A 25,135-nucleotide genomic window follows, 5' to 3' on the forward strand; every position below is an offset into this window, starting at 1 on the left:
TGGTGATAAATTCCCTCAGTTTCTGTATGTCTGGAAAAGTCATTATTTCTCCTTCATATTTAAAGGATAACTTTGCTGCATATAATCTTCTTGGCTGGTAATTTTTTTCAGTAGTTTGAATATTCGACTTCACTCTCTTCTGGCTTGTAGAGTTTCTGCTAAGAAATCCAATGATAACCTGATGGGCTTTACAGGTCACTTCCCTAGTTTCCCTGGCTGCCTTGAGAATTGTTTATCATTAATTTTTACAGTCTTAATACAGTGTGTCTTGGAGAAGGCCTCTTTGGATTGAGGTAACTATGTGAGTGTTTTCCATAGGTTTGGGAAGTTCTCATCAACTATTTCTTTCAATAGTCTCTTCGTTCCCTTCTCCCTCTCTTCTAGTGTGCCTGTTATTCTTATCTTACTCTTTCTCATGGAGCCAGAAAGTTCTTGTACAGTCTCTCTCTTCTTCCCTCTGCATAATGTCTAGATTTCTATCTTTGATATCACTAATTCTTTTCTCCATCTGGTCAGCTTTAGTTCCTATATTTGATACTTCATTTTTTAATATATTTTATTGATTATGCTATTACATTTCTCCCATTTCCGCCTTCACTCCCCTCCACCCTGCACACCCTCTCCCACCCACATTACCCCTTTTTAGTTCATGTCCATGTGTCATACTTTTAAATTCTTTAGCTTTTACATTCCCCATACTATTCTTACCCTCCCCCTGTCTATTTTCTACCTACCATCTATGCTACTTATTCTCTGTACCTTTCCCCCCTCTCTCCTCCCCCAGCTTCCCTGTTGCTAACCCTCCATGTGATCTCCATTTCTGTGGTTCTGTTCCTGTTCTAGTTTGCTTTCCAGCCCCTTCTTGCCTGTAAGGTCTCTTTTGAGAAATCAGCTGACAATCTGATGGGAACTCCTTTGTAGGTAACTGTCTCCTTATCTCTTGCTGCTTCTAGGATTCTTTCCTTCATTTTAGTCTTGGCTAATGTAATTATGATGTGCCTTGGTGAGTTCCTCCTCGGGTTCACCTTCTTTGGGACTCTCTGAGCTTCCTGGACTTCCTGGAAGTCTATTTCCTTTACCAGATTGGGGAAGTTCCCCTTTATTATTTGTTCAAATAACTTTTCCACTTGTTGCTCTTCCTCTTCTCCTTCTGGTACCCCTATAATTCAGATGTTGGAACGTTTAAAGATGTCCTGGAGGTTCCTAAGCCTCTCCTTATTTTTTTTTGAAATCTTGTTTCTTCATTCTTTTCTGTTTGGTTATTTCTTTCTTCCTTCTGGCCCACTCCATTGATTTGAGTCCCAGTTTCCTTCCCATCACTATTGGTTCCCTGTGCATTTTCCTTTATTTCACTTAGCGTAGCCTTCATTTTTTCATCTAATTTATGACAAAATTCAACCAATTCTGTGAACATCCTGATCACCAGTGCTTTGAACTGTGCATCTGATAGTTTGGCTGTTTCTTCGTTGCTTAGTTGTATTTTTTTTTTTTTTTTTTGAGCTTTGATCTGATCTTTCATTTGGGCTTTGTTTTTTTTTTTTTTTTTTTTTTTTGGTCTCGATGCGCCTGTTACGTAGTGAGGGGTAGAGTCTTAGGTGTTCACCAGGGCGGGGCAACCCACGTCACTGGGTGTATGTGGGGAAGGGGTTGTATGTATAAGAGGGAACAATGTTGCTTGCTGCACTCTCTGCTGAATTCCAGTCACTTCCGTCACTTCCCTCAAGCAAAGTGAGCCGGCCCTTCTGGTGCTGATTCCCAGGTGGGTGGGTTTGTGTATGTTCTAGGACCCTGTGGGTCTCTCCAATGAACTCTCCTGTGAGGCTGGGAGTTTCTCCCACTGCCACCTCAACCCCCACAGGTGTTTTCAATCAGTGTTTTGAGGCTTTATTTCCCTGCGCTGGAGCCCTGGGTTGCAAGGTCTGTCTTGCTCCCTAGTTTCACCTGGTTTATTTGTACGTGAATGTGGGATCACCCGGTCTGCCAGCTGCCCTGTGTGCTGTGCCCCTCCACAATCTGCCACCTTGTTGGGTCCACTTGCTGCCTTGCACCCGGGGTCCACCAGCTACTGCTTTGCCTGACTCCGCCCCTCCTACCAGTCTGAATGAGTATGTCTACTTTAACTTCTTGGTTGGCAGACTTCCATACAGTTCAACTTCCTGTCAGTACTGGTTGTTTTTTTGTTTCTAAATTTTTGTTGTCCTTATTTTGGTTATGTGAGGAGGCACAGTGTGTCTACCTACGCCTCCATCTTGGCCGGAAGTTGATACTTCATTTTTTACCTCTTTTATTGAACCCTTCATCTCCAGAATTTGTTTAGTTTTTTTGAAGTTTTGATCTTTTTGGTAAAGTACTCATTCTGTTCATTGATTTGTTTTCTGAGTGTGTTAAACTGTCTGTATTTCTCACATCTTGAGTATTTTCAGAACTGCAATCTTGACTTTGTCATTTGTATGTCATACTTCCAAGTCTTTGAGTACATTTTCTGGAGATTCACTTTTTTTTCCCTGAGCTGCCTCACTATATTGGTTATGCATGTATTTGATGGGTTTCTTCTGTGCTTTAGCATCTATGTATGAGTGGCACTTCTCTAGCAGATTAATAGGAAGATGTCTTTCTATTCCTTTCAACTAGGTGGGCTGAATCTCAAGGTTTTTTTGTTTTTTTTGTTGTTTTTAGCTCTGTGAAATCCCAGTGATGCTGCCATCAGTGTAGCTGCAATGCATGGGGGTGGGGACAGCTTTTGTTTTGCCCTCCCAGTAATGGTGACCTTGTAGCTTGTGGGGTCCCCCTAGTTTCCTGACCCTGGGACTGGTCACAGAGTGCATTCTTTGCTCAGGGAAAAATGTGATGCTGTAGTACCAGTTCTTGGGTTTGCAGATAATATGCCCCATAACCCAACACCAAAGGTGAAATGAGATGAGTTCTGGGAGGCTACAGGGCAGCAGGGCTCCATGGCTATGTTTCTGTGTCTGGAACACTGACTGCCCAACAACCACAGCTGCACTTCTGTGCTGTGTCCTTGCTTAGGTGTCTGGGCTTAGCCACAGCTTGTTCCGCTCACTGCTATGGGAATGCCTTCCATATCTGCTCACTGCTACGGGAATGCCTTCCACATCTTCCTACTATTCCTGGCTGAAAGGAGCACCATCCACTAGATTCCTCCCCTCTCTGGGCTGAGCCCTGCTGTAAACTCTGGTCTGCAGGGCCGTGTCTGTGGGTCATCTCAGCCTTTCTCCCTTCTTGTCTCCCGGTTTGTTCCCTCTTGCCCACCTTTAAAAGTTTCCATGCACAGATCTCTCAGGCGTGTTTGCAGGTTGAACAGGGAATCCTTTGCTGAGTCATAGCTGTTCAAGTTGTTGAAACTTCAAGGGGAGAGACCAAGAGGATTTCTCATGCTGCCATTTCTCTGGCATCACTCTGTTTTGGATATCAGAAGTCTGAAATGGGTTTTGCTGGACAAAATCCAGGTTACTAGGGTGGCATTCCTTTCTGGAGGATCTAGGAAAGGATCAGCTTTCTGCCGTTTCCTGTTCTTAGAGACTGCCTGTATTCCTTGGCTTACTTCTCCAGTTCTCTCTCTTCAGAGCTAGCAAGATCAAAGTCCTTTCCATGTTGCTATTTCTCTGATTAATTTTCATATATGGTGTCAGATAATTATGGGTCTAGTTCATCCTTTTGCACAAGGATATCCAGTTTTCCCAGCACTGTTTCTTGAAGACTGTCTTCCCCATTGAACAGTCAATGCCCCCTTGTCAAAAATTATTTGTCCATGTATATGAGGGTTTATTCCTGGGATCTCTGTTCTAGTCCATTGATCTGAATGTCAGTCTTCATGGCAGCGCTGCACTGCGCTGTATTAATTACTGTATCTTGAGGTTTTAAAATCAGAACTGAGTCCTCTAGCTTTTTTCATTTTCAAAATTGTTTTAACTCTTTGAGGTCCCTTCAGATTTTATGTAAATTTTACAACAGGTTTTTCTTTTTCTGGAAAAAAAAAAGTCCTTGGGATTTCAATAGGGATTGCATTGAATCTGTAAACTGGCTTGTGTCATACTGATTTCTTAACAAGATGGTCTCCCAACCCATGAACATGGGATGTATTTTCATTGTCTCCTTTTTTCAGCTATGTTTTGTAGTTTTCAGTGTACTAATCTTTCACTTCCTTGGCTAATTCCTAAATATTTTAATCTTCGTGATGCTATTGTTAGTGAAATTATTTTTGTAATATTCCTTTCAGATTGTTCACTTCTATTTCTTTAGCTTCCAGTAGTTAGATTATGATTTATTTAGGTACTGATTTGAGTTTATCATTTTAGGTTTGCTTAGCTTTTTGAATATATAGGCTTGTTTTTTTTTTTGCCCACCTTGGCATTTTTCAGTCTTTTATTTTCTCAATTTTTTTCCAGCATCATCCTTTTTCTCTTACTCTTGGTGGGACTCCAACGGCATGAATGTTAGATCTGTAGCCCCCCAGGTACCTGAGGATCTATTCATTTTAAGAAGTCTATTTTTTACTTTGTAATTCAGATTGAATTAATTTCTGTTGATCTCCAAGTTCACTGTATCTTGGCATTGTGCTATTAAGTCTGAACAGTGAGTTTTCTGCCTTGCTTACTTTTATTTTCTAGTTCTAAAATTTTAACTTGGGTTTTCTTTTGCTATCAGATTCTATTCTTTAGGGTGGGAAAAACTCTTCATTTCTTTTGTTGACATCTAAGCCGGGGGCTGCTTTTTTGACATAAGACCCTGTGTCTCAACTAACATGTTGGCCTGTAGCTCCTGGGGGCTAGGCATTTATCTAGTTTGTTAATACAAAGTTCTGAAGCCTCTGGAAGCCAAGGAATCAGGTAGTGTCTGCAGAGGCCCTGAATTATGGGTGCTGGACCTTCTCATCAGTGGGGTATTCAGCACCCATCTGTGCCAGAGCTACGACCCCTCGCTGCAGTCAGGGTGGCACCAGGTGGCTAATGTTAAGACTCCAGCACCTGTGGCCAAGCACTGCTTTCGTCCAGTTCAAGTCAGACGCTCCTGAGAGGGCAGCCTGACACCTATACCTGCAGTCATGGACCTCGGGGACCATCAGCAGTATCTCCGGACCAGGCACAATTCTAGACTCCTAGGTGTTCTAAAAATACCCGCATTGACTCCTCAAGCCCTGACAGATGAACACTGGGAGCAGAACCACAAACAGCCTTTGTTTTTAAACTTTATTTATAAATGTCCTCTGAGGGACAGAGCACCTCAACTGATGCCCACCATGCTGTGCACACTGTGCCGGTGGCCCCACGCATGGGGGCTCAGAGTTATAGGACTTCAATGCTGTGGCCTTAAGCTGCTGCCATGGAAATGAGCTGAAGTTAGTTTATGTTGTTTAAAGAAACAGGGCTTGAAAGAAGTGTTATTATGATCTGAGTTCTGTGATTAGAAAAATAAGTAATTTTTACCCAGAAAATACACTGGAGCTCTGCTGGCATATCTGTAGCCCCTTCCCGGATGCATAGGTGGTAAGACCAGCCTGAAGGGGATTCACACAAAGGGGACAACAAGGTCAGAAGTAGAGAGGGAGTGTCCCCACCCATTATCCCGGGAATGGACCCTGTAAGGTCATACCAGGAGCTTCGGGGAAACCAAAGTCCTGCCCATGGCCTGCCCCCTGGAGAGCATGGGGCAGGCCACCTCAGGCCAGTCAGGGGTGCAGGTTCAGGCAGGCTGCTCTGCAGTGGATGGCACCAGCAATTGCGCTGAGGAACACTATGAGCAGAGCTGGACATGTGGGCTCATTTCTGCAGCTCTGGCTGCCCAACCAGGTACAGGAAGCATGGAGAAGAGTGTGAGGGATCCCAGGACGAAATGAACAAGGAAAATGTCCACCCAGACCCTGCTGCTTGGACCTGTCCCCCCACATACTGTGCATTCCTGCAGCACCCCAGGCGTTGGGGGAGCCAACTCCCTGTGAACCAGATGTTAGGAGTTGTAGACAGGACAGGGTAAGGGTGATTGACGGGAAAATGCCACTTTGGGGAGCACCCACAGACAGGTCTGGCACACCGTGGAGCCATCATGCTGGTTCTCACCCATTCCTGCAGGTGTCCTCCTCGAAGAGGACCACACGGTGTGAATGCCCTGTCTGCTCTGTGCAAGGCCAGTCTCTCCTGGGATGTGATGGGCTCAGACCTCCAACTCTTGTTCCTAGAGCTGGTTTTCTGCTACCGGGGTTCTTAAAGTGGGGACCCCACACAAGCTGCTGCATCCCTGGAGAAACTGTTAGCAGTGCAGAATCAGCCCCAAGTGGAAGCTCTCCCACCACAGGGAGTGGGCAGGACTAGGAAGTGAGAGCTGGCCAGGCCTGGACAGTGGTCCCTTCAAGGCCACAATGCCCAGAGAAGCTGCTGCTCCCACAGCAAGTGACTGTTTCCTTCCTACTTCTAATAGGTACCTCAGGAGAGATGACACAGGCATCCTGTTTTGTTTTTGGCAGCCAGAGGCTGCTCCTCTCTACGTTCCCATGCCCTCAGTCTCCTCAGCATTTTGCAGGAGCTGATGGCTCAGACTCCAGGCCTCCCAAGCTAGCTCCTCCGTATTGCGAGCTGAGCAGCTCCTGGGGCAGCAGAGGATAGCACTTCAGTTCCCAGTAAAGCAGGAAAGGAGGGGAAATACATTTGACCCTTGACAACATGGGTTTGAACTGCATGGGTCCGCTTATATGTGCACTTCCCCCAATAAATGTTATAAATATATTATCTTTTCCTTATGGTTTTCTTATAAGTTTTCTTTTCTCTAGCTTTATTGTAAGAATACAGTATATAATACACATAGCACACAAAGTATGTGTTAATCAACTATGTTACCTATAAGGCTTCTGGTCAATAGCAGTCTATTAGTAGTTAAGTTTTGAGGGAGTCAAAAGTTATACTCAGATTTTTGACTACGTTGTTCAAGGGTCAACTGTATAATTTGTTTCAAAATTAAAAGCTAATCATTTAGGAGAAATAAAGTTTAAGACAATAGAGTTTTCCAGTGGAGTGACCCCTAATCTCACAGTCCTGTACACTGGCCCCTCCCAGGGAGGGGACTGCCATGTACAAAGAGCATTTAATTAATTTATTTATTTCTTTACACATAACTGAAGTGATGTTACAGTACATAAGTTATTTACAACTGTGCAGTAATGTGTTGCAAAATAAATTATCTAGAAGGCAGCAAAAGTACATTGTGAATGTGTATAAAACTGTACAGCGTTTACGGGTACACTTTTTATATGATTATTGGCTCTGTAGTGTTTCAAGTTATGTTCTCAGAAAGAGAAACAAAATGCCCAAGATTAAAGGAAAAAATATACAAACCACGTGGATTTGACTCCATTAAAAACACAACCGGAGAGTCCTGGCTCTGTGTCCCTCTGTGGCAGTCAGGCGGGCGGCACAGTGTCCCAGCCCCAGTCTGAGGCCCCAGGCTGTCAGCAGCTCCATGGCAACAGGGCTGCCGCCAGGACGGCACTCCCCCTGCTCTGACTTGACGGTCACAGTCTGTGAGGAGTGGATGCCGTAATTTTATTTCCTTTAGTTGATCAGAATGGAACAAGAACTTTTAAAAAACACAATCCGTTCTGCAGCTCCTGAAATGCCCGTGCAGCTGGCTGGAAAACAGACCACAAGGCCGCCATGTCTGTCCCCGAGGTCTCCTTGTCCTCCCTTGACAGCTGGTATAAAAGAGCCATTCTCCAGGGGGCAAAGTGCAGGTTTTTCCCTGGTTGTTCCTACGTGAGGGACAAGGTCTCCTTCCACTGTCTGGACTCAGCAGCAGCGCTGGGCTGACCCATGTGGCCCTTGCTTGTGTCCTGTGCAGCTATCCCGTGTGCATCAGGCTGGCAGAAGCACAAAGTCATCATTGACATCTACCATGGGCACGTAGAAAGAGGGCACCTCATTCACACACAGGGACTTGTGTCCAGCGGGGTCCAGCTCCTGGACCTTTAGCTGCCACTCCATCCTCTGCACAGCATTGAGGGCTGCAGCCTCATGCTGCTGCCGCATCAGGAGACATGTCTGCGTGGAAAGCACAGCAGGTGAGGGAAGTGAAGGCAAGACCATGGTCCACCCACTATGGTGCCCAAGCAAGAGGACTAAGTGCAGGCCCTCACTGCTCACTCACCCTGCTGCAATACCCCCTGGGAGGAAGGGGCTGAGGACCCTCGCCAAGCTCTGGCTGCAGGATGGCCTGTCCCTGTGCATGGCCCACAGCACCATCACACAGACCATGTGACTGCCCCCTGGCCTCATCCTGCCCTGTGAATGGTCTCACTAGCCACATGAGGAGTCTAACCCTGCTCTGTGCCCCCACCCTCCATGGGCTTCAAAACATCATCTAACAGAATTCGCAACTAATTTTTTGTTTTACAATTACCTTATATACAGGTAGTAATACTCATTTCATTTGCATTTATAAAAGAAATTATGTCTTTTAAAAGTACACTTAATTTTTAAAAAAAGGTTATTTAGGATTTGAAGTGTTTAGTGTTCAGGACTATATTATTAAATAGGTACCAAATCATACTAAGTAGGTGCAAAGTTAAAAAGTGAAACGATGGCTCACTGGGTCACTGAAACGGGACAGAACCAGACAGAGCACATGTGGGTCTGGGGAGGGACACATTCTTGCAACAAAGGGGACTCAGACCACACTGGATTCCCAGTTCAGCATTATGGTGACTGAACAACAACATAATCTTATTTTCGTAGATGTGCACACAAGTAGATATTTGGGTGGGAATATCACAATGCATAATTAATAATGTTTTTCTAAGTGTGTTGATGGTGTGTGGAATAAAATTCTTCCTCTATCTTTAGTCTTCTGGAAATAGCCACCGCGTGCTACAGCCGCATCTCTCAACGGTCTTCACGCTTGTGTGCTGGGATGCGTCAGAACCTCAGGACGGACCCTCTTCATTACGCAGCTCAGACACCATCACAGGTGAGGCCACGTGTGCTTAATTTAAAATGTTTTCCAGTATTTCAATCTTCAGATGTTCCCACACTCCATTTATTCATAGAAGTATCGATGGGTTTCCATTTTATTGGGTGGTCCCATTGAATTTTTTTTTTAAATATCCCTGAGTTTTAAATGATTAAAGTGAGCTAAGTGGCCAAAACACTGTGAAATTTGACACTGTTTACCCTACAAAACTACCAAACGGCACTTGTCCCCAGCTGCAGGAACATGTGGGGAGGCTGGCAGTCTGTCTTCTAAACAGGATCTACTGTAACACGTGGCTCTGAAATGAATGGTCACACAGAACACGGCCTCATGAAGGTGTGGCTGCTTTATCTTTCCTGCACTGCCTCTGTGTTCTTCTCTAATTTTATGTTTCTATCACCTTTTTTCTTATTAAGTCCTTTTCAATATTCAGGAAATTGGACTTAACATGGCATTTTTAATGTATAAAGTCTAATTTTAATGTGGTTAAAAATTATTTCTCTTTCTGTAGGAAAATCTTCCCTGTGGCTCTCTTCAAGCCTGGCTGGTGGTCCAGAGAGCAATGGTGTGACTCTGCACCACCGCCCTGGAGCTGGGCCTCACCTCAGCTGTACCTGTACCCGCACTTGCACTGTGACAAGATGCTGGGGCCTGAAATGTCCCATGGGCTCACTGTTCTCTGCTCTGGGCTATATGTCCACTCCATGCGGCACCTGTGTACACTGCTATGGCACCATGGTCATGGGTTGCTGAGGTAAGGGACATGGGTACAGCTGGCATCCAGGAAACACTGTCTTACTGTCCAAGTACAAGTATCACAGGATTGGGATGAGGGAGTTTTGGATTTCCCTGCTCATAAGCTCTGTAGCTCTCAGTGAGAAGAGAAGTAGGCACAGCCCTGCCTCACAGAGCTGCCTGGGGCTATGCTGACTTGTGTGTGAATTGTTAACTGGCACATTGTTGTTGGCAAGTTTTACACCTGGTTCTTATGAGTGACCCCATGTGCAACTCTAGGAACTGAAGATGAGGATTTGCTTCTTACTTGCTAAGCTTTCTATCTCCCACCTATCCTCTGGCTTGCTGCACTGGTCAGCACGTCCAGAGCAGTGGTGATGGATGTATGCTGTGACCTTTGAGGAGAGCTCAAGGTGGGGTCCCACAGAGGTCTGACTGCCAGTTGGTGACAGGAGCTGCTCCCGCACACCTGGACAGGAGGGAAGATACTCTATGGAGACAACAGGGGGTGTGAAGACCCTGAAAGTATCAGCTGGGTTCAGAAAGAGTCTGAAACAGTCACCTCCAAACATGGGACCCAGCAGCAGCCTCCCCCAACCCCAGTAGACTCCTGGGGGCTCCCAGCCCAGGCACAGTCTGGGGAGAGTACAGAGCACTCACCTTCATGCGATCGTACTTGTCATCCACATCCTGGAGCCAGGAGATGAACTGGCGGGCGTTGAATCGATCTCGCACAGACTTGTTCTCATCACCCTGGAGAAGAAATTAAATATGGGTGTTTGATGGGAAACAAGGGAAAAAGCAAACTGCAAGTGCTTCAAATCCCTCCTTACTAAGTGAAGAATAAAAGCTGCAGCCTCATTCCTTATCGACACATTATAATCATGCTCAAGGACCCCTGGTCTCCTTCCTTCCCACATGGCTTTCATAATATACCTAGGAGGCCACGGGGCTGTCTGGATGCTACCTGTGGTAGAGCTGCCCTGGGGGTGACTTGGGACCCCCAACAAGGGCTTTCTGCATGTCTGTTACAATGCCCATGGAGCAAACAATGGGGAAGCCCTCAAACTCTGGCCTACACTGCTTCTGGAGGCCACATGTAGGCGATGGCATCTGTTTTAACATCCTCTGTTTGTGAACACTGAAAGTTCATTTTTTCTCTTTGTAAAGGATGTCTAGAAGGCTTGAGGTGGCTGAGGGCCAGCTTCCTGGTTTCATTCTGTAGGAGTGCTAACTTGATGTCACTGTCCTCAAATACAGCAGCATCTTTGCCTGCGATGAACTATGGCTTATAAACAGGGATGCCTTGGGAGGGACCAGGAGACAGTGGAGCAGGTAGTTTTCAGACTCCTGCTCTCTGGTTCTCCCCAGATTTTGGGTGGTCAGCATGCTTAGAACATGTGAAAGCCAGAGGCACATGTTTGACTGATGAGCTGGTGGCTGAGCCTAGGGCCTCCCTTTGACATTCAGAAGGCATGCAGATAAAATCCCTTAAAGCTCAGTAGACTCCTTGTCTTTTTTCTTTTAGACATATAACTTCCAAACACCTAACCCTGAAGTAACCACTTGATCCCCAACCCAATGTTTTTAGTTTGTTGACAAATGTTTTGCTTTCAGAAAAACTTGTGACATGTAGTATGTTAGATAGGGACACTTTTAAAGATATATCCTTAAAGACTGTATATTAAGTGAATGAAAAGTCCTTACTGCACTAATAAAAATACTTAACTAAAACCCATGGAACCAATGTGTTACCACACAGTCACAGCCAATCTGGGAATATTGTTCAGAACCCCAGGGGTTCATATGGTCCCAACACAGCAGCAGTTCATGCCAGCCAGGGGACCAGTGGGGGCATCTGTCAGTAGGGGACTTGGCATCAAGGCCTGAACAGTGAGGGGGACAGCAGGAAAAACCCAAGAGGCAGAGGGCAGGCCCAGAATGATACACACTGGGCTATTTCTAAACAATTCACAGTGGCTGCTGGGGAAGAGAATACATTGAGGAATAAAACCTAGGACAGCCAGCCTCAGAAGGCCAGGCTTGAGTATGGTGGGCAGCAGGAGGTAGGAGAAATAGCCAGGCTCAGGATGGAGAATGGAGGACATGAAAGTGCACTCTGCATTTTAAATCGTAGCCATATCCATGGACAGGTCAAGAGGCAGCTGAAAACTCCTAAAGCTGGGGGTTGCCACAAGGCGGAGCCACTTTACAGTGTATTATACCCCAGCAGATAGACATGGGGAGACCCATGGGGGCGGGGCACCCATGCCCAAATGTTCAGTGACAGGACAGGTTGGATGGGAAAAGCAAAGGGTGTGACCACACGGGACAAATCAAACACTGGGGGCGAGGAGAGCTAGAATGACCGGCTGGGGCAGACAAGGCAGCGCCGCTGTGAAGGACAGAGGGGCAATGCTCTGGGCTCTATTGCCCAGACTGCACTAGACCATCGGGTAAGTTCTAGCAGGACCCTGGGGCCCATGTGCTCATGGGGGTGCTGGAGAGGGAACTACTGCTGTGCTAAGCAGCCCCAGGGTCCCATACCTCTTGGCCCTTGGCTTCGAGGCCTGTTGACACTGTCACCATGGTGGTGCAAGGCCACCACTGTCCTCAGCAAGATAGTCTCCCATGGGGCCTTCACTGCAGAAGGCTATTTATGCAGCAGCTCTGGGTGCTGCTCATTCTAATCTATGTTTGTTTTAGAGGGAAATTTAAATAACTTTTCAAGTGACTGAAACTGAGGCCCAGCCTAATCCAGTAATCTGAGAGCCTGAGCTCCTAAAGACCCTGGACTGGGGTCTAGAAGAGCCCATGTGGCATCTCATGACATCAGCATTACATGTACGACTGATCACCCTTGCCTCTCCTGTCCAGGAGGCAGGTCTGCTCACGTGATCAGCATAGAGTCTGTGGGATGTGGGTGTTCCCTACTCCTGTCTGTGTATAGCCAAAGCTTGGAAGGCCCAGCTCTTCTTGGGAGACAAGCTAAGTGCACAGCCTTGGCCACCACTGACCTGGCTTTCCAGAGGCATGTTGTAGACCTCTGAGTCCAGCAGCATGGTGCAGGCACTGAATGGCACTGCCTGGTTCGCGATAGTCCTCGCCGCCCGGCAGTGCACCCGCAGGATCTCCTGTTCACAGGATACGATCAATTTTTCCTGGAGGAAAGAAACCACATGAGCCAATCCTAACAGAGCAAGACAGATCCTGAGCCCGCACCCCCAATCTGAGACCTCTTCTTACCCGCTCAATGCTGTGCTGCAGGCGCAGCTTCCCCCTCACGGCCTCCTGCTGCTTGAAAAGTTCCTTCAGGGGCTCCGCCAGGGAGGGAGGGGGTGCAATCTGCAGTCACAAACAGTGAGAGGGAGGGGGGTTAGTGGGGGTTGGGAACCTCCACCAACAACACTGACCAAATCTGTCCTGAAGGCACACCTCTGGTCACATTAAATGCAAGCTGCACCAGCTAATTCCCTGGAAACAGCTAGATGCGTGTACACGAGAGCAGGCAAAGGAACTATGGCATGGATCCTGGCCCCAAAAGGAGCACTACAGAGCTATTAAAAAGAATGAGGGAGACTGGGTTCCAGAGACGGTGTTAAGTATAAAAAGCAAAGTACAGAGTACCTATACTGCTACTCTTTGTGCCAGAAGAAATGACAAAGATGGTAGAGGAGCAAGCAGAGGGCAGGGGAGAGGAGAAGGATGCAGGGCTGTTTCCTTTAATAATGAGGTTTCATGTCCCCCAAAATAAACCCTGACACCAAAAGGGAAACAGGCACCAATGTGGAACACACGGCAACAGAGCCTGACCATCCTACTGGGGCTCACAGGGGAAGAGAGCACTCACCTGGGTCACTTTGGAAAAGACATCATGAGGGAAAAGACCAGAACCACCACCCACAAGTGTCATCTTCTAACCAGTGTAGGCGTTTCATGGGTGGACCAGTGCTTGTGAAACAAGACATGTACACTGAGAGTGAACAGGCCAGTAAACACATTGCAAGTAAGAAGCACCAAGTCTCTCTCAAAGAAGGAAGATGCAAGCACAGGTTGCAGTCAAGATTTCAATGTAGACCAGATGGAGGAACGTGGGGTAACACACCTCCCCTGGCCAAGTCACCCAGGACAGTGAGCACATCTTGCACCTAGAACGTGGTTTCTAAACACCACTGCCACTAGAAAGGACCACGTGGTTTTCTAACGTCGTCAGGGCTCAGCTGGAACATGTTGTGGGACTATAAAGTAAGAGTGTGCTCAGAAAGATGGAGCAACTTAAAGGAGTTCCTAAAGGCCAAGGCTGGAATGATCCGCACACTAAGTGATAGTGATTTATGCTGGGCTACAGGAGAATTCCAATTATTAAACACATAGAGAGGGAAACAGAATCAGCATTGGGCCAACAACACAGGAGTAAGTGCTACAGACTTAAGCCTCCCATTAAGGAGACTAAAATCAGTGGGCACAAGATAAGACCTCATATCACATCAGTGCATTTTCACCAAAAATGTGTCCATTAGTCCAGTCCTGAATGTCAGACCAAACACCTAATCAATATTCCTCCAAAGTGTCACCAAACCATGCCTTTCAAGGAAGGTGAGGGGTGGGTGACCCAGGAGGAGATGCAACATCCTGGGGCCCCGTGAAGGGCATGCATACACTCTGCTTTTAACACTGTCTGTCTAAAATTAGCTCAAAATAAGATGTTAGAACATTAAGCTGGTCTCTTCAGTGGCACATGTTGCCCACGGGGCCCTGTTCCAACCCCTTTGCCTCAAAGGACTCAGCCCCACGGGGCCCTGGTGTGCTTCCCCACAGGTGGTACCAGGTGGGGAGGCACAAATACAGTGGCACACATGGGTATAAGCCACTTGTGGATCTTCCAGAGAAAGCACCAAGCCTCTGGCCTGGTGAGAAATCCAGGAATGCTTGACTTCTGCTTGCCCTCACTGAACAGCCTGGGTGCTCACTTATGTGGTGACAGGAAATAAAACATCTAGAAAGACATGAATCTGATAAAACAGAAGTACAGATACACAGACCACTGACAAGTGAACCCTGGGTAGTATGAGTGGGTTAAGTGACCTTTACTACTTAATTTTCTGAACTTTATATGGTGGTCATGGTACTCTTTAATTTTGATAACTAAAATTTAAACAGCAGCCCTGTCTGGTATGGCTCAGTAGACTGAGTGCCGGCCTGCGAACCAGAGTTGCCAGTTTGATTCCGAGTCAGGAACATGCCTAGGTTGTGGGCCAGGTCCTCAGTAGGGGCCCGTGGCATGTGAGAGGCAACCACACATTTATGTTTCTCTCCCTCTCTTCCCCTCTGTCTAAAAATACATTTAAAAATTCCAAACAATCACAAAATAAAAAGTCTCAACCATACAACAAATCTTGGGCCAGATTTTTCTGAATCTAGTGACCCAGAGGAAGCCACACAAGGAAGGATCTTCCCAGGCTAGACAAAGGCAGGGCTGCCTTAGTCTCCCCTCCCTAGAGCAGCGTGGGATTAGGGCACCAGAAGGGAGAGTGATGCTGATGATGTCTCACTGGGTTCAAAGCTAGCCGTGCTCCCTGGCAACAAATCACTGAGCTAGGCAGGAAGGGTGGTGGCTCTGGAGGTTGCACCCCTATGCCTCAGCCACTGAACCTAACTCTCAGTTACTCCCTCTTGTTCAGAAGACACTGGCTGTCACTCCTAATTAGCTGAGCTTTCTGCTTGATAGACAGCCAGCAGATATACTGACTTCTGGAACACCAGGACTGAGAGCAGAACACATGCATCCAACATAACCATCCTTTGGGACAAGAAGTTCCCTCCAAGACTGGCTGCGTGGGCTGCATGCCCAAGCCTTTCCCAGGCCCCGGGGAGTTGGCTCATCCTGATCAGCGTTCAACAGCTGTGAATGAGACCCATTCTGGGCTTAATAGACAAATCAAACAGAAGTTCTAGCTTTTCTTCAAGGGATTGGAATGGTTAAAGAAATAAAGCAAGTCCACTGCACACTGTGTGAACAGGTGACCCCTGGGGAGCACAATGGGCTGGGGTCCTTGGGGGCTAAGAAGGAGGACAGAGGTGGGCAGAGGTCTGGCTCCACTGTAAAAGGATCTCTTTGCTTGCTGTACTGAGAACAGACTCCAATGGCCAAGGGGAAGCAGGGCCAGCCTGGGCAAGAGGGTGCAGTAGGACAAGCAGCGATGTGGGAGGGCTGACCTGCAGAGCCCCTTACAGTTAGATTTGCTGACTGCCCAGACACGGGCATGAGGCTGATGGTGGAAGGTGGTGTGCACAGTGTGGATTAGTTATGTCTTATCTGCACAGACACGGTCATTAGGTTGAGGTGGATAATGAGCCACAAGGGAAAGGGGAGGGAGGGATAACAGGAGATGGAGGCCCTGGGAACAATGCTGAGAGACAGGTGAGGTGCTAGTTGAAGACAGGCCTCCTGGATAGAGAAGCCTGGAAGCCTAAGATGTGCTTTGAGGAAGTGGCACAGGTGCTAGGGTCACTCAGGGCTCCGATGTGATGAGCGCTGAGGCCTGGCCTCAGGTCAGTAACAGGGAGCCACTGGAAACCAGGACAAGAGGAGCAGAGTGGGGTTCAAGGGTGAGGGGCTGAGGTTAGAGGCTGACAGTACGTCCCCACTGAAGCCTTGGCTGTTAAAATGAGTTGAGAGGAGCTTTTCCTCCTTGGCTGCTTGGAGATCCCCTGCCATCATGAATGCCAGTTAACTATCCAGACGGGGAAGTTCATCAACAACAGATTACTTCAGCAGAAACAAATGGACGTTGACATCCTTTACCCTGGGAAGGCAATAGTACCTAAGACAAATTCAGGAAAAGTTAGCCAAAATATACAAGACCACACCAGATGCCATCTTTGTATCTGCATGCAGAACCCATTTTGGTGGTGGTAAGACAACTGTTGGCTGTGGCATGACTTATAATTCCTTGGATTATGCAAAGAAAAATGAACCCAAACATAGACTGGCAAGACATGGACTGTATGAGACCTCAAGACAACAGAAAGGAATGCAAGAACATAATGAGGAAAGTCAGGAACTATGAAGGTCAATGCTGGTAAAAATGAGTCAAGCTTCTTCAGTGACTGTGGTGATTGTGCAGATTTTTCATGAGAGGATTAATAAACCAAGAACTTCTTTGTGCAAAAAAAGGGGGACTTGAGAGAAGACACTGAGTTACATGAGAGGGGACTGCCGTGCAAGTGTGCCCAGCGTGGAGGCGGGGGCTTTGGTCAGCCAGCCCCAGGTAAGGAGGACATGGGGAAGCCAGGGACTAAGCAGCAGATGGAGGCCTTCAGGGCATGGCCACAGCCGAGAAGGAACCGGTGATAGTCAAGAGGGCACAGGCACTCAGTAACCCGGTCAGGCACTGGATGGGGAGCTGACATAGGAAAAATGATGAATGACAGAGGAAAGTAAATGGGGCTGTCAACATGAACCTCCATGTTGGAGGGTGGTCCCACAATGGCACCATACCCACCCCAAGCTCTCGCATCCCAATGGTTTGGCATTTGCAATCAGACCCACAGCAAACAGGGTTCTGACCCTGGTTGACTGGCACCCTCACAGGCTGGGGTCCCACCTTGGCACTCACCACAGGGATGTGCAGCTTGCTGAGCGGTTTGCCGTCTAGGAGGTAGGAGCCTGTGTAGGTGACGTACTCAGCATAGCACTGGGGTGCCTGCGGGGTAATGTAGCAGAGTATCTTCCGCTTCTCCTCGATCTTCTTCCTGATCTGTAAGTATTCAAAGTATGGGTTGGATCTGTCACTGTGGTAGGGCTCAATATCATCCAGCTTTATGGCATCGACGATAGCGGCCAGCGTCTGCTGGATCACCTCCCGTGTCTGCTGCGTGGACGTGTTCATCTGCTGCTGTAGCTGCTGGCTGGAGCGCTGGAAACGGCGTTTGCGTGGGTGCTGGGCCTGGGGGTCCTCCTCCTCGGAGCCTCTACCCTTCACTCTGGCGGTGGGAGCAGGAACAGGCTCCTTCTCAGAAGGAGGTGAACTCTGCTTGTTCTGGTTGGCCAACATCTGAGCCCGGTTCCTGGTCATGCGCTGGGGGATCTCCTCCACTTTGGGGGCCTTTGGGGCTTCAGCTGTGGGTCTGGGGTCTGATTCTGTAGTTTCAGGCTGGATGCTTCCTGGAGGCCCCTCAAGCCCAGCACTGTCATGGGGGCCAGCCCCGTTCATCACCTGTGTCTGTGCAGGGCCATCCTCAGAGGGCTCAGGTGTGCTGTGGGATGTTGCCAAGGGGTCTGGGCCCTCTGCCTCATCTCCACTACCTGGCGGACGCTGCTCTGGGGTGGTTGGTGTGAGCCCCAGGCTGGAGTCGGAGGCCTCAGGGGCCCTCCCCTCCGATATAGCCTCTGCTTCCACTGTAGCTTCCAGAATCATGTCTGGCTTTGGCCCCTCTGAGGGCTCAGGCTCGGCAGGGCGGGTAGCTGCCTGGTCAGGAGGCAGCAGGAGCTGTTCTTCCGCAGCTGGTGCAGCCACATCCCCACCATTCAGGACCACGGGAGCCCCTGCAGGCATACTTTCTGGAGGAACAAGAGGATTCTCTTCTATGGGTTCTGTTTCAACATCAGAAACATCTTTAGTTTGTAGAGGAAGCTCTGGCAATGAGAAAGGCCCCAGGTCCAGGTCGTCCTCAGAGTTGGGGAAAGCATCAGGCCAGGGCACTGGCTCTACCTGGCCAAGAGCAGACAGACTATGGCCATTTTCCAGGAAGGTATTTTCCAGGGGCCCCAGAGCCTCCACCTGAGCCACAGTGGTCATACACACAGGCTCTGGGGGCACATCAGGAGGTGCTTCAGGAAGTGACTTGCAGCTACTGAAGAAAGATTCCAGCCTGGAGGAAGGGGTGAAAGGGGCTGGTTCTTCCGCAGTGGAGATGGTGGCTGGGACTGTTTCCACCGAGGCATCTTTGACTTCCTCAAGTCCTGGCTCAGGGACCGACAGAGGATATGAGACAGAGGAGACTGGATAAGGGGGCTCTGTGGTGCCAAAGGGTCCAGGGGCAGCAGGGTGAAGGGACTCAGTGGGGCAGAAATGTTTTGGGGACTCTGGGAATCTCTGTGGAGACTTAAGCATAAGGTCTGACCCCACTGACCAGCTGACAGGGTTTTCAGGGGCACTCCTAATTAGGCTGGGAGAGAGCCCCTGCTCCGAGGCAGTGGGATGGGCCCACTCAACTGGCTCCTCTGTGATTACCGTGCTGAAGGGGCCCTCATCCAGGGACTCCAAGTAGCTGGGCTCTGGGGGGATGATGGCAGCGGTGGCCTGCTGGTCCTCTGTGGCATCTAGGGGAATGCCCAAGTCAGGGGGAAGGGCCCCCTCCATGGACGGGGCCAACAGCTCATCTCTGTGTGAGGTGGGGGACTTTGCTTGTAAACCAGAGAAGGCACCCTCTGGGGAAGGGGTGGTGGTGACCACAGCTGTGGGTGGGCAGTGCAGAGTGTCCACCTTAGGGGAGGAGATGCCATAGTCTGGGGAGTAATACCCCGGGGACAAGCAGGCAAACTTTTCTGGAGGACCTGGGGGCACAGGGCCCTTGTCCTCCAAGTGCTGCCCTGGCGAGTCATAACTGGATGCAGTAGGGACACTCTGCTGTCTGAACAGCTTGTCCCCAATGCCGAATTCTTCTTCAGGAGTCCTCCTGATATCAACAGAGACTGAACGATAAAGGTTTGTGCACAGAGGCCTAGTAGGAGTCTGGCTTGGGGTCTCTGAAATCCCACTTGCTGCGACAGAAAATCTATCAAAGAAGGAGGGGGAGCAGGCACTGGCGGCCGTGCTGGAGACAGGTGGGGTATCTGTGCAGTCAAACAGGTCAGAATAGTCATCAGCGCTGCAGGATGGGGTCCTGGGTGTGTGCATCGCCTCCTCGTAGCTGGGGCCAGACACCACAGATGCAGGGGTGGGCACCCCAGTGGGCCGGTTCTGGTCAGGTCTGGGGGAAGCAGGCAAGACCTCTTTCATATGAGGTCCCGCCAACCAGTCTCTGGCGTCCACACCTGGTCCTGGGTGGGGCTTATTCTCAGGGGCTGGTGGGGCAGGAGCAGACTCCTTGAGTTTTTTGTCTTTAAGGACAGGATCCAGCCCCAGCGGCTTCTTTGGAGGAACATCCAGACTCTTCTTCCGCACATCCTCGCCTGGCTTTATCCTCTCCTTGAGCTTAGGGTCTCCAGACCTGTGCCTCATCTTCTCCATCTGTTTCATTCTTTCTTTGTGCCGTTTGTGGCGCTCCTCAATCTCCAGGTCTTTCTGGGAGAGCATTCTCTCGAAGCTGGTCATCATCAGATCACCATCTCCCAGAAGTTTCTCTCTGGGCCTGACATCTTTCTTACCCGGGTCTTTGGACAGCGGTAACTTATCGTTTCCATTGCTGATCTTTACAGAGTCACCTTTTTCTTTCTCTAGGTTTTCCTTAAATTTCTCCTTCAGTTTGGTCTCAGTGAGTTTCAGGCTTTCATCCTTGGACTTATCTTTAAAGGAACTTGGAGGACTGTCCTTGTCTTTGGCTGCTGGCTTGTGCTCATCCTTGTGATGTCTCAGGAGCCCGTCACCATGCTTGTCCCTATGTCTCTCCTTCTCATCTCTCCACTTCTCTCGGTGCTTCTCTCGTCTCTTTCTCTCTTTTAGGATGTTGATGGCACTAGATCCATAAGGCTTTAGTTCTTTTTCTATTTTCTTGGAAGGCTCCCTTTCAGAATCATTTTTATCCTTCTTTTCAGTTGAAAACAATTCAGTGGTTTTATCTAATTCATCTTCTATGTCAGTTTTTGTACTGTAAGAAATACCATAAGCATCAGCATCCAAGAAATCCTTTTCATACTGGCTAGAGTCCTTCCTGCTGCCAATGTCCTTGTAGTCATCACTCTTTTCTTTTTTATCGGACTTGTCTTTCTTGACTCGCTCTCGATCATGGCTTTTCTTGGATGAGGATGAAGAGTGCCTGTGCCTTTCTTTCTCCTTCAGCTTCTCCTGTGGGCAGTTCTCCTTGATCCTCTCCTCTGGAGGCTCTGTGAAAGACACCTCCAGGAGGGAACTCAGTCCTGGGTCCTGCCCTCGGTCCGTGAAACTGTCGGAGGACACCTCACTGATCTTGTCGTTGGAGTCTTCCCTGTACTCATGCAGAGCTTCTTCCTCCAACTTTTCCAGAAGGCTCTTCTCCACCTCGGCACTTTTTGACATCTTCCTCTCTCTGCAGTGCTCCTTGTCTGGTCTCTCCCTATGCCTGCTCTTGGCCTTGTCTTCGGCAGAGGGCTTCTTTTCCACCTTCTCGGGGGGCTTCTGTTTGTTTTTCTTTTCCTGAGTAGAATCAACTGAAGTTCGGTCTTTCCTGTCCTTACATTTTTCTGTAGATTCTTTATCCTTCTTCTCTTTGTGCTTTTCAAAGACCTTTTCTTTCTTGTCTTTCCCCCCTTCCATGGCTCCTTTTTCCTTTTTCTTTTCTTTGAGTTCTTTCTCTTTCTGCTTCTCCAAGTGCTGCCTGTCAGCAGAGTGCTTCCGGTGTCTGTCTGAGGGGTATGGCTCCCTCCCGTCATCTTTTTCCTGGAGGCTGTCTGCCCTCTGCACTTCACTGGCCTCTCCAATTTTGAATCCGCTTGCTGTATAATCTTTTTCATCTTCACTTTCATCTGTGAATATATCTGCAATATACCAGCTTTTCTCTTTACTCCTTTTTTCATCTTTTTTTTCAGAGAAGTCTTCTGAGATAATTCCAGGGAAACTCTTCTCCTTTTTTTCTTTAATTTGGTCAAGAGATGTTTTTCTCTCCTTTTCTTTGCTATGTATATCCTTATGTTTTTCTTTAGTATCTTTTTTCTCTTTAAAACATTTATCAAATTCTTTGTCCTTCTGACATTTTTCAAGGATAGATTTTTCATTTTTATCTTTGTCACTGGACTTATCTTTGTATTTTTCTAGTTTTATTTTTTCCTTCTTCTCCTTCTCAAGGCCATCTTTCTTCTCCTTCTCTCTCACTGGATGATGCCTTTCCCAAGGCTCCAGACTCTTCCCAAAGTCACAGTCAGACCTGTCCTTGAATACGCTTTCGCAGCCATACTCCTTTAGGTCCTCCCTGTATGCCTCCTCAGCCTTCACTCTGCCATCTTTCCGCTCCTTGGCACTCTCCAGAGTGTCCTTCCTGTCCCTGCAGATGTCACTCAGATCCCTGTCCTTTCTGTCTCGTCCACCTTCAGCGGACTCTCTTCTCTTTTTGTCCTTTTCTGAAAGATAGCTGGGTATATTTTTATGCTTTTCGATTTGGTCTTTTCTCTTCTCAGAGTTTTTATCCAGATAGTCCCTTTCTTTCTTTCTAAAGAAAGCATCTTTCTCACTTCGTTTTTCACTGTAGTCTCGTTTCTCCCGGCTTTTGTTTTCCCGCTTCTTTTCTTTACTGTCCTCTTTCACCGTTTCCAAAATCAGTCTAGCCACAGAATCATTTTTAATGTCCCTATAGTCTGTCACTGGAGAATCCCAACTATCCTCCCCTTTGAAATCAAAGGACGAATCAGACAAGTCAGAAAACCATCGATCTTGCTGATCATCAGAAAGGCTAAATTTGGTGTCTTCATTCTCCAGAAACTGACTTTTGTTACAGTATTCATCAAAAGCAGAATCTTCCCTGTAAATTTTTTCTTTTTTGGGTTTTTCTTTATCGTCTTTGAAAGTTTTTTCCTTCTCTTTTGAAATTTTGTCTTCTTTAAAATCATTCTTTTTCTCTAATTTTGAGGGCCTGTCCTTGGATTTTTTCTTTCTTTCTTCTTTGTATAGTCTCAGTTTTTCTTCTTTTGGAGACTTTTCTTTCACTGATTTCTCCTTTTCTGCTTTATTTGAACGGTCCTTCTCTTCTCTGAAAGACCGGCTTATGTCTTTGTTTGTGTCTTTGATTCTCTTGAGTGACTTTTCATCTTTGGAGACCTTTATTATGTCATCTTTAAAGAGCCATTCTTTTTCTTCTGACTTCATTTTGCTAAGTTTCTCCTCTTTCTTAAAGTGGTCTCTATCGTGCTTTAATACTTTTAACTTGTTTTCAGTGGATATGTCATTGTCTAAGAGTATAGCTTTATCTGACCTTTGCTTGGAGTCCTCATATTCGTAAGTGAAACTTTTCAATTTGAGTTCTTGACTGACTGAACACAGCCCTTTCTCCTTGTTTTTGTGTTTATGTTTTGTTTTATGTTTCTTGACCACTTTCCCCTCCTTGTCTAGCTTGGGAATGGCGCCATCCACACTGGGGTGGAAGGAGCTCTTCTTTTCTGACAGAGCGCTCTGCAGGCTGCCCCGCTTCCTATGCTCCTGCCTCTTCCTTACTGGTTTCAGTGACTCCACACTGGAGCCCTCGGAGGAGCAGTCAGACTCACTGGTCAGTCTTGTTCTTGTGGAGTCTGATAAGGAGCTGACCTCTGACCAGGCAGGAGAAGAAATGGTTTTCCAATTGTCTGTCCGCCAGTGCTTGGCATGCTGGTCTGTGTGGCTGGGGTTATGCTTCTGGGTGGCAGAGCTCCCATGAGATGAGGTGGAGGAGGCAGACAGGGAGCTGAACAGGGAGGGGTCCTTCAGCACCAGTGGGGACTCCTTGAGGCAGCCAGAGCTCCCCACTGAGTCCCCGTCGTCCTCTCCACTCTCTGAGGACTCGCTTTCTGACTCAGAGGAACAGAACTTGTCACTCCTTTTCCCAAATCGCACTTCTTTGCCCTTTGTTTCTTTCTTTCGCTTCTTTTTCACTTTATTTTTTTCCTTCTGCTGCTTGGAATTAGAAGGCTCTCGTGTTTTATTACTGGGCAATATTGCATGTGCTGAGAGTCTCAGCTTCTCTCCTGTCCCCACAGTGACACTAATGTCCTCCTCATCTGAGGTGTCTGACAAAATGCGATGAGCCGCTTTCTTTGGTGCAATCGTGTTATTTTTAGTGTAACTTTTCACTTCCATTTTGGGTATAGAAATAAAACTATTTGATTTAGTCTCTTTTCTGTACTCCTTTTTCAATAAGTGTTTGTCATCCACTGGAGGGACTCTGTCCTGCTCGTCATCCTCGTCAAATTCATACTCGTCCTTGACAGGGGTCACAGTTTTCTGTGGCTCTGGATTCTTAGCCTTATGCTTTAGGCCTTTTTCAAACTCAGAGTCTGTGTTATTTCCATCAACTGAACTAGAAGGTGCGAATGATGGGGCATCTTCCTCCTCTGAGCTCTCTGTTGGAAACAAGGAAAAACATATCAGAGGCAGGTTCAAAATACCTGCAGACATGGATGAGGGAAAGCTGTCTGCAGAAGTGACCTGGAGAAAGACCTCGCCAAGCACCTGGTCACCCCTAGGATGGGATGGGAGCCCCCCAGCGAAGCACTTCACTTGAGTGAACTCTGAGGCCAACCACAGGCTGAAAGAAACCAAAGAGAAATTTGTGCAAAGACAGGCTAGCATATTAGGATAAGCCTTCAGGCTTTTTAGTATTAAAACACCAGGTCTCAGTGTCCAGAAGGCCCTGTACGTGTCAGATGTCTAGGAGGCTGAGACATAGTGTGTTGATATGCAGATGAAAGCCAACGCTGCCTCTGACATCACAGTAGTATGGCGAGGCCTGTACCCTATAGTGTCACACACCCTGCTCCCCTCCACACCCTGCACATGGCCTGGTGCCCAGCCACTGACCAGTTGAGCTCTCCTCACTGGACGTGTAGGTGCCCTTGCCCAACAGGAGGTTCACCATGGTCGGGGAGTTGGCCACCTTCAGTGGTGTCTCGCCCTTTCTGTTGCTCTGCTGAGGATTCCCTCCATAGCGCAGCAGCAGCTTCACCACCTGTAAGACAGTAGCAGATGTGTGAGGGTGTGGTCTGAGAAATGCTGACTGTACTATAGTGCCTGTGTAAAACTATACTTTGTTCAGAGAACTTTGAGCTTAACCACAGAATGGCCCCCAGGCTGAGGGCTGGAACTTGTGTGTACAACCCTTTCTGGTAAGGTTTCTAGACCGTGCCTCTTGCACAGCAAGAACCCTGACGGAGTCTTGGCACCCCTTCCACGCTCTCTTACAGGTAGAATAGTCTCAACTCCCACAGAAGACCTCCTCCTTCATGAAGAGTTGACCACTTTCCCAGAATCATCTCACATGGGCTCTACCCTTCTGCCAATAATGAGCTCACCATTCAGCAGGGATCAGTGGTCATGGAAAGGGTTCTGGCAGTTTAGGGTACAGATTTTTATTGGAGGAGGATTCTACATAATAGAAGAAACAAAGACCAAGCTTCAAGCAGGTTTATCAGCAACCTCTGCTTCTTTGCCCAGGACAGCTCATTCACTGGACTCAAGCAGCCCAAACATTAAATTCAGTCTCAACTTTTGTCCAGAGAGTATAGCGTAAAAATCTTTAAAAACAACTGATAGAAACTCGTTGCTCA

The 25,135-nt window shown here is 47.8% G+C and overlaps 1 protein-coding gene across 6 annotated transcripts in view; it reads right to left on the reverse strand.

The window, feature by feature from the left end:
* Positions 1–7,080: 7,080 nt before the first annotated feature.
* ANKRD11 (ankyrin repeat domain 11) overlaps positions 7,081–25,135 on the reverse strand; it is a 224,883-nt gene continuing 206,828 nt past the window's right edge. For 5 of the 6 annotated variants that reach the window (XM_036012409.1, XM_028502159.2, XM_036012408.1 and 2 more), the window contains 6 exons: positions 24,390–24,537; positions 17,328–23,932; positions 12,955–13,053; positions 12,726–12,869; positions 10,369–10,461; positions 7,081–8,045 (listed from right to left, as the gene is read on the reverse strand). In XM_036012409.1, the coding sequence (XP_035868302.1) occupies positions 7,860–8,045; positions 10,369–10,461; positions 12,726–12,869; positions 12,955–13,053; positions 17,328–23,932; positions 24,390–24,537 (7,275 nt within the window). In that variant the 3' untranslated portion in view covers positions 7,081–7,859. Of the gene's footprint in view, positions 8,046–10,015; positions 10,178–10,368; positions 10,462–12,725; positions 12,870–12,954; positions 13,054–17,327; positions 23,933–24,389; positions 24,538–25,135 lie in introns of all 6 variants that reach the window. The other variant, XM_036012410.1, reaches the window with a different exon arrangement.

This window comes from Phyllostomus discolor, chromosome 12, assembly GCF_004126475.2.
Source record: "Phyllostomus discolor isolate MPI-MPIP mPhyDis1 chromosome 12, mPhyDis1.pri.v3, whole genome shotgun sequence".
Taxonomy (NCBI): Eukaryota; Metazoa; Chordata; class Mammalia; order Chiroptera; family Phyllostomidae; genus Phyllostomus; species Phyllostomus discolor.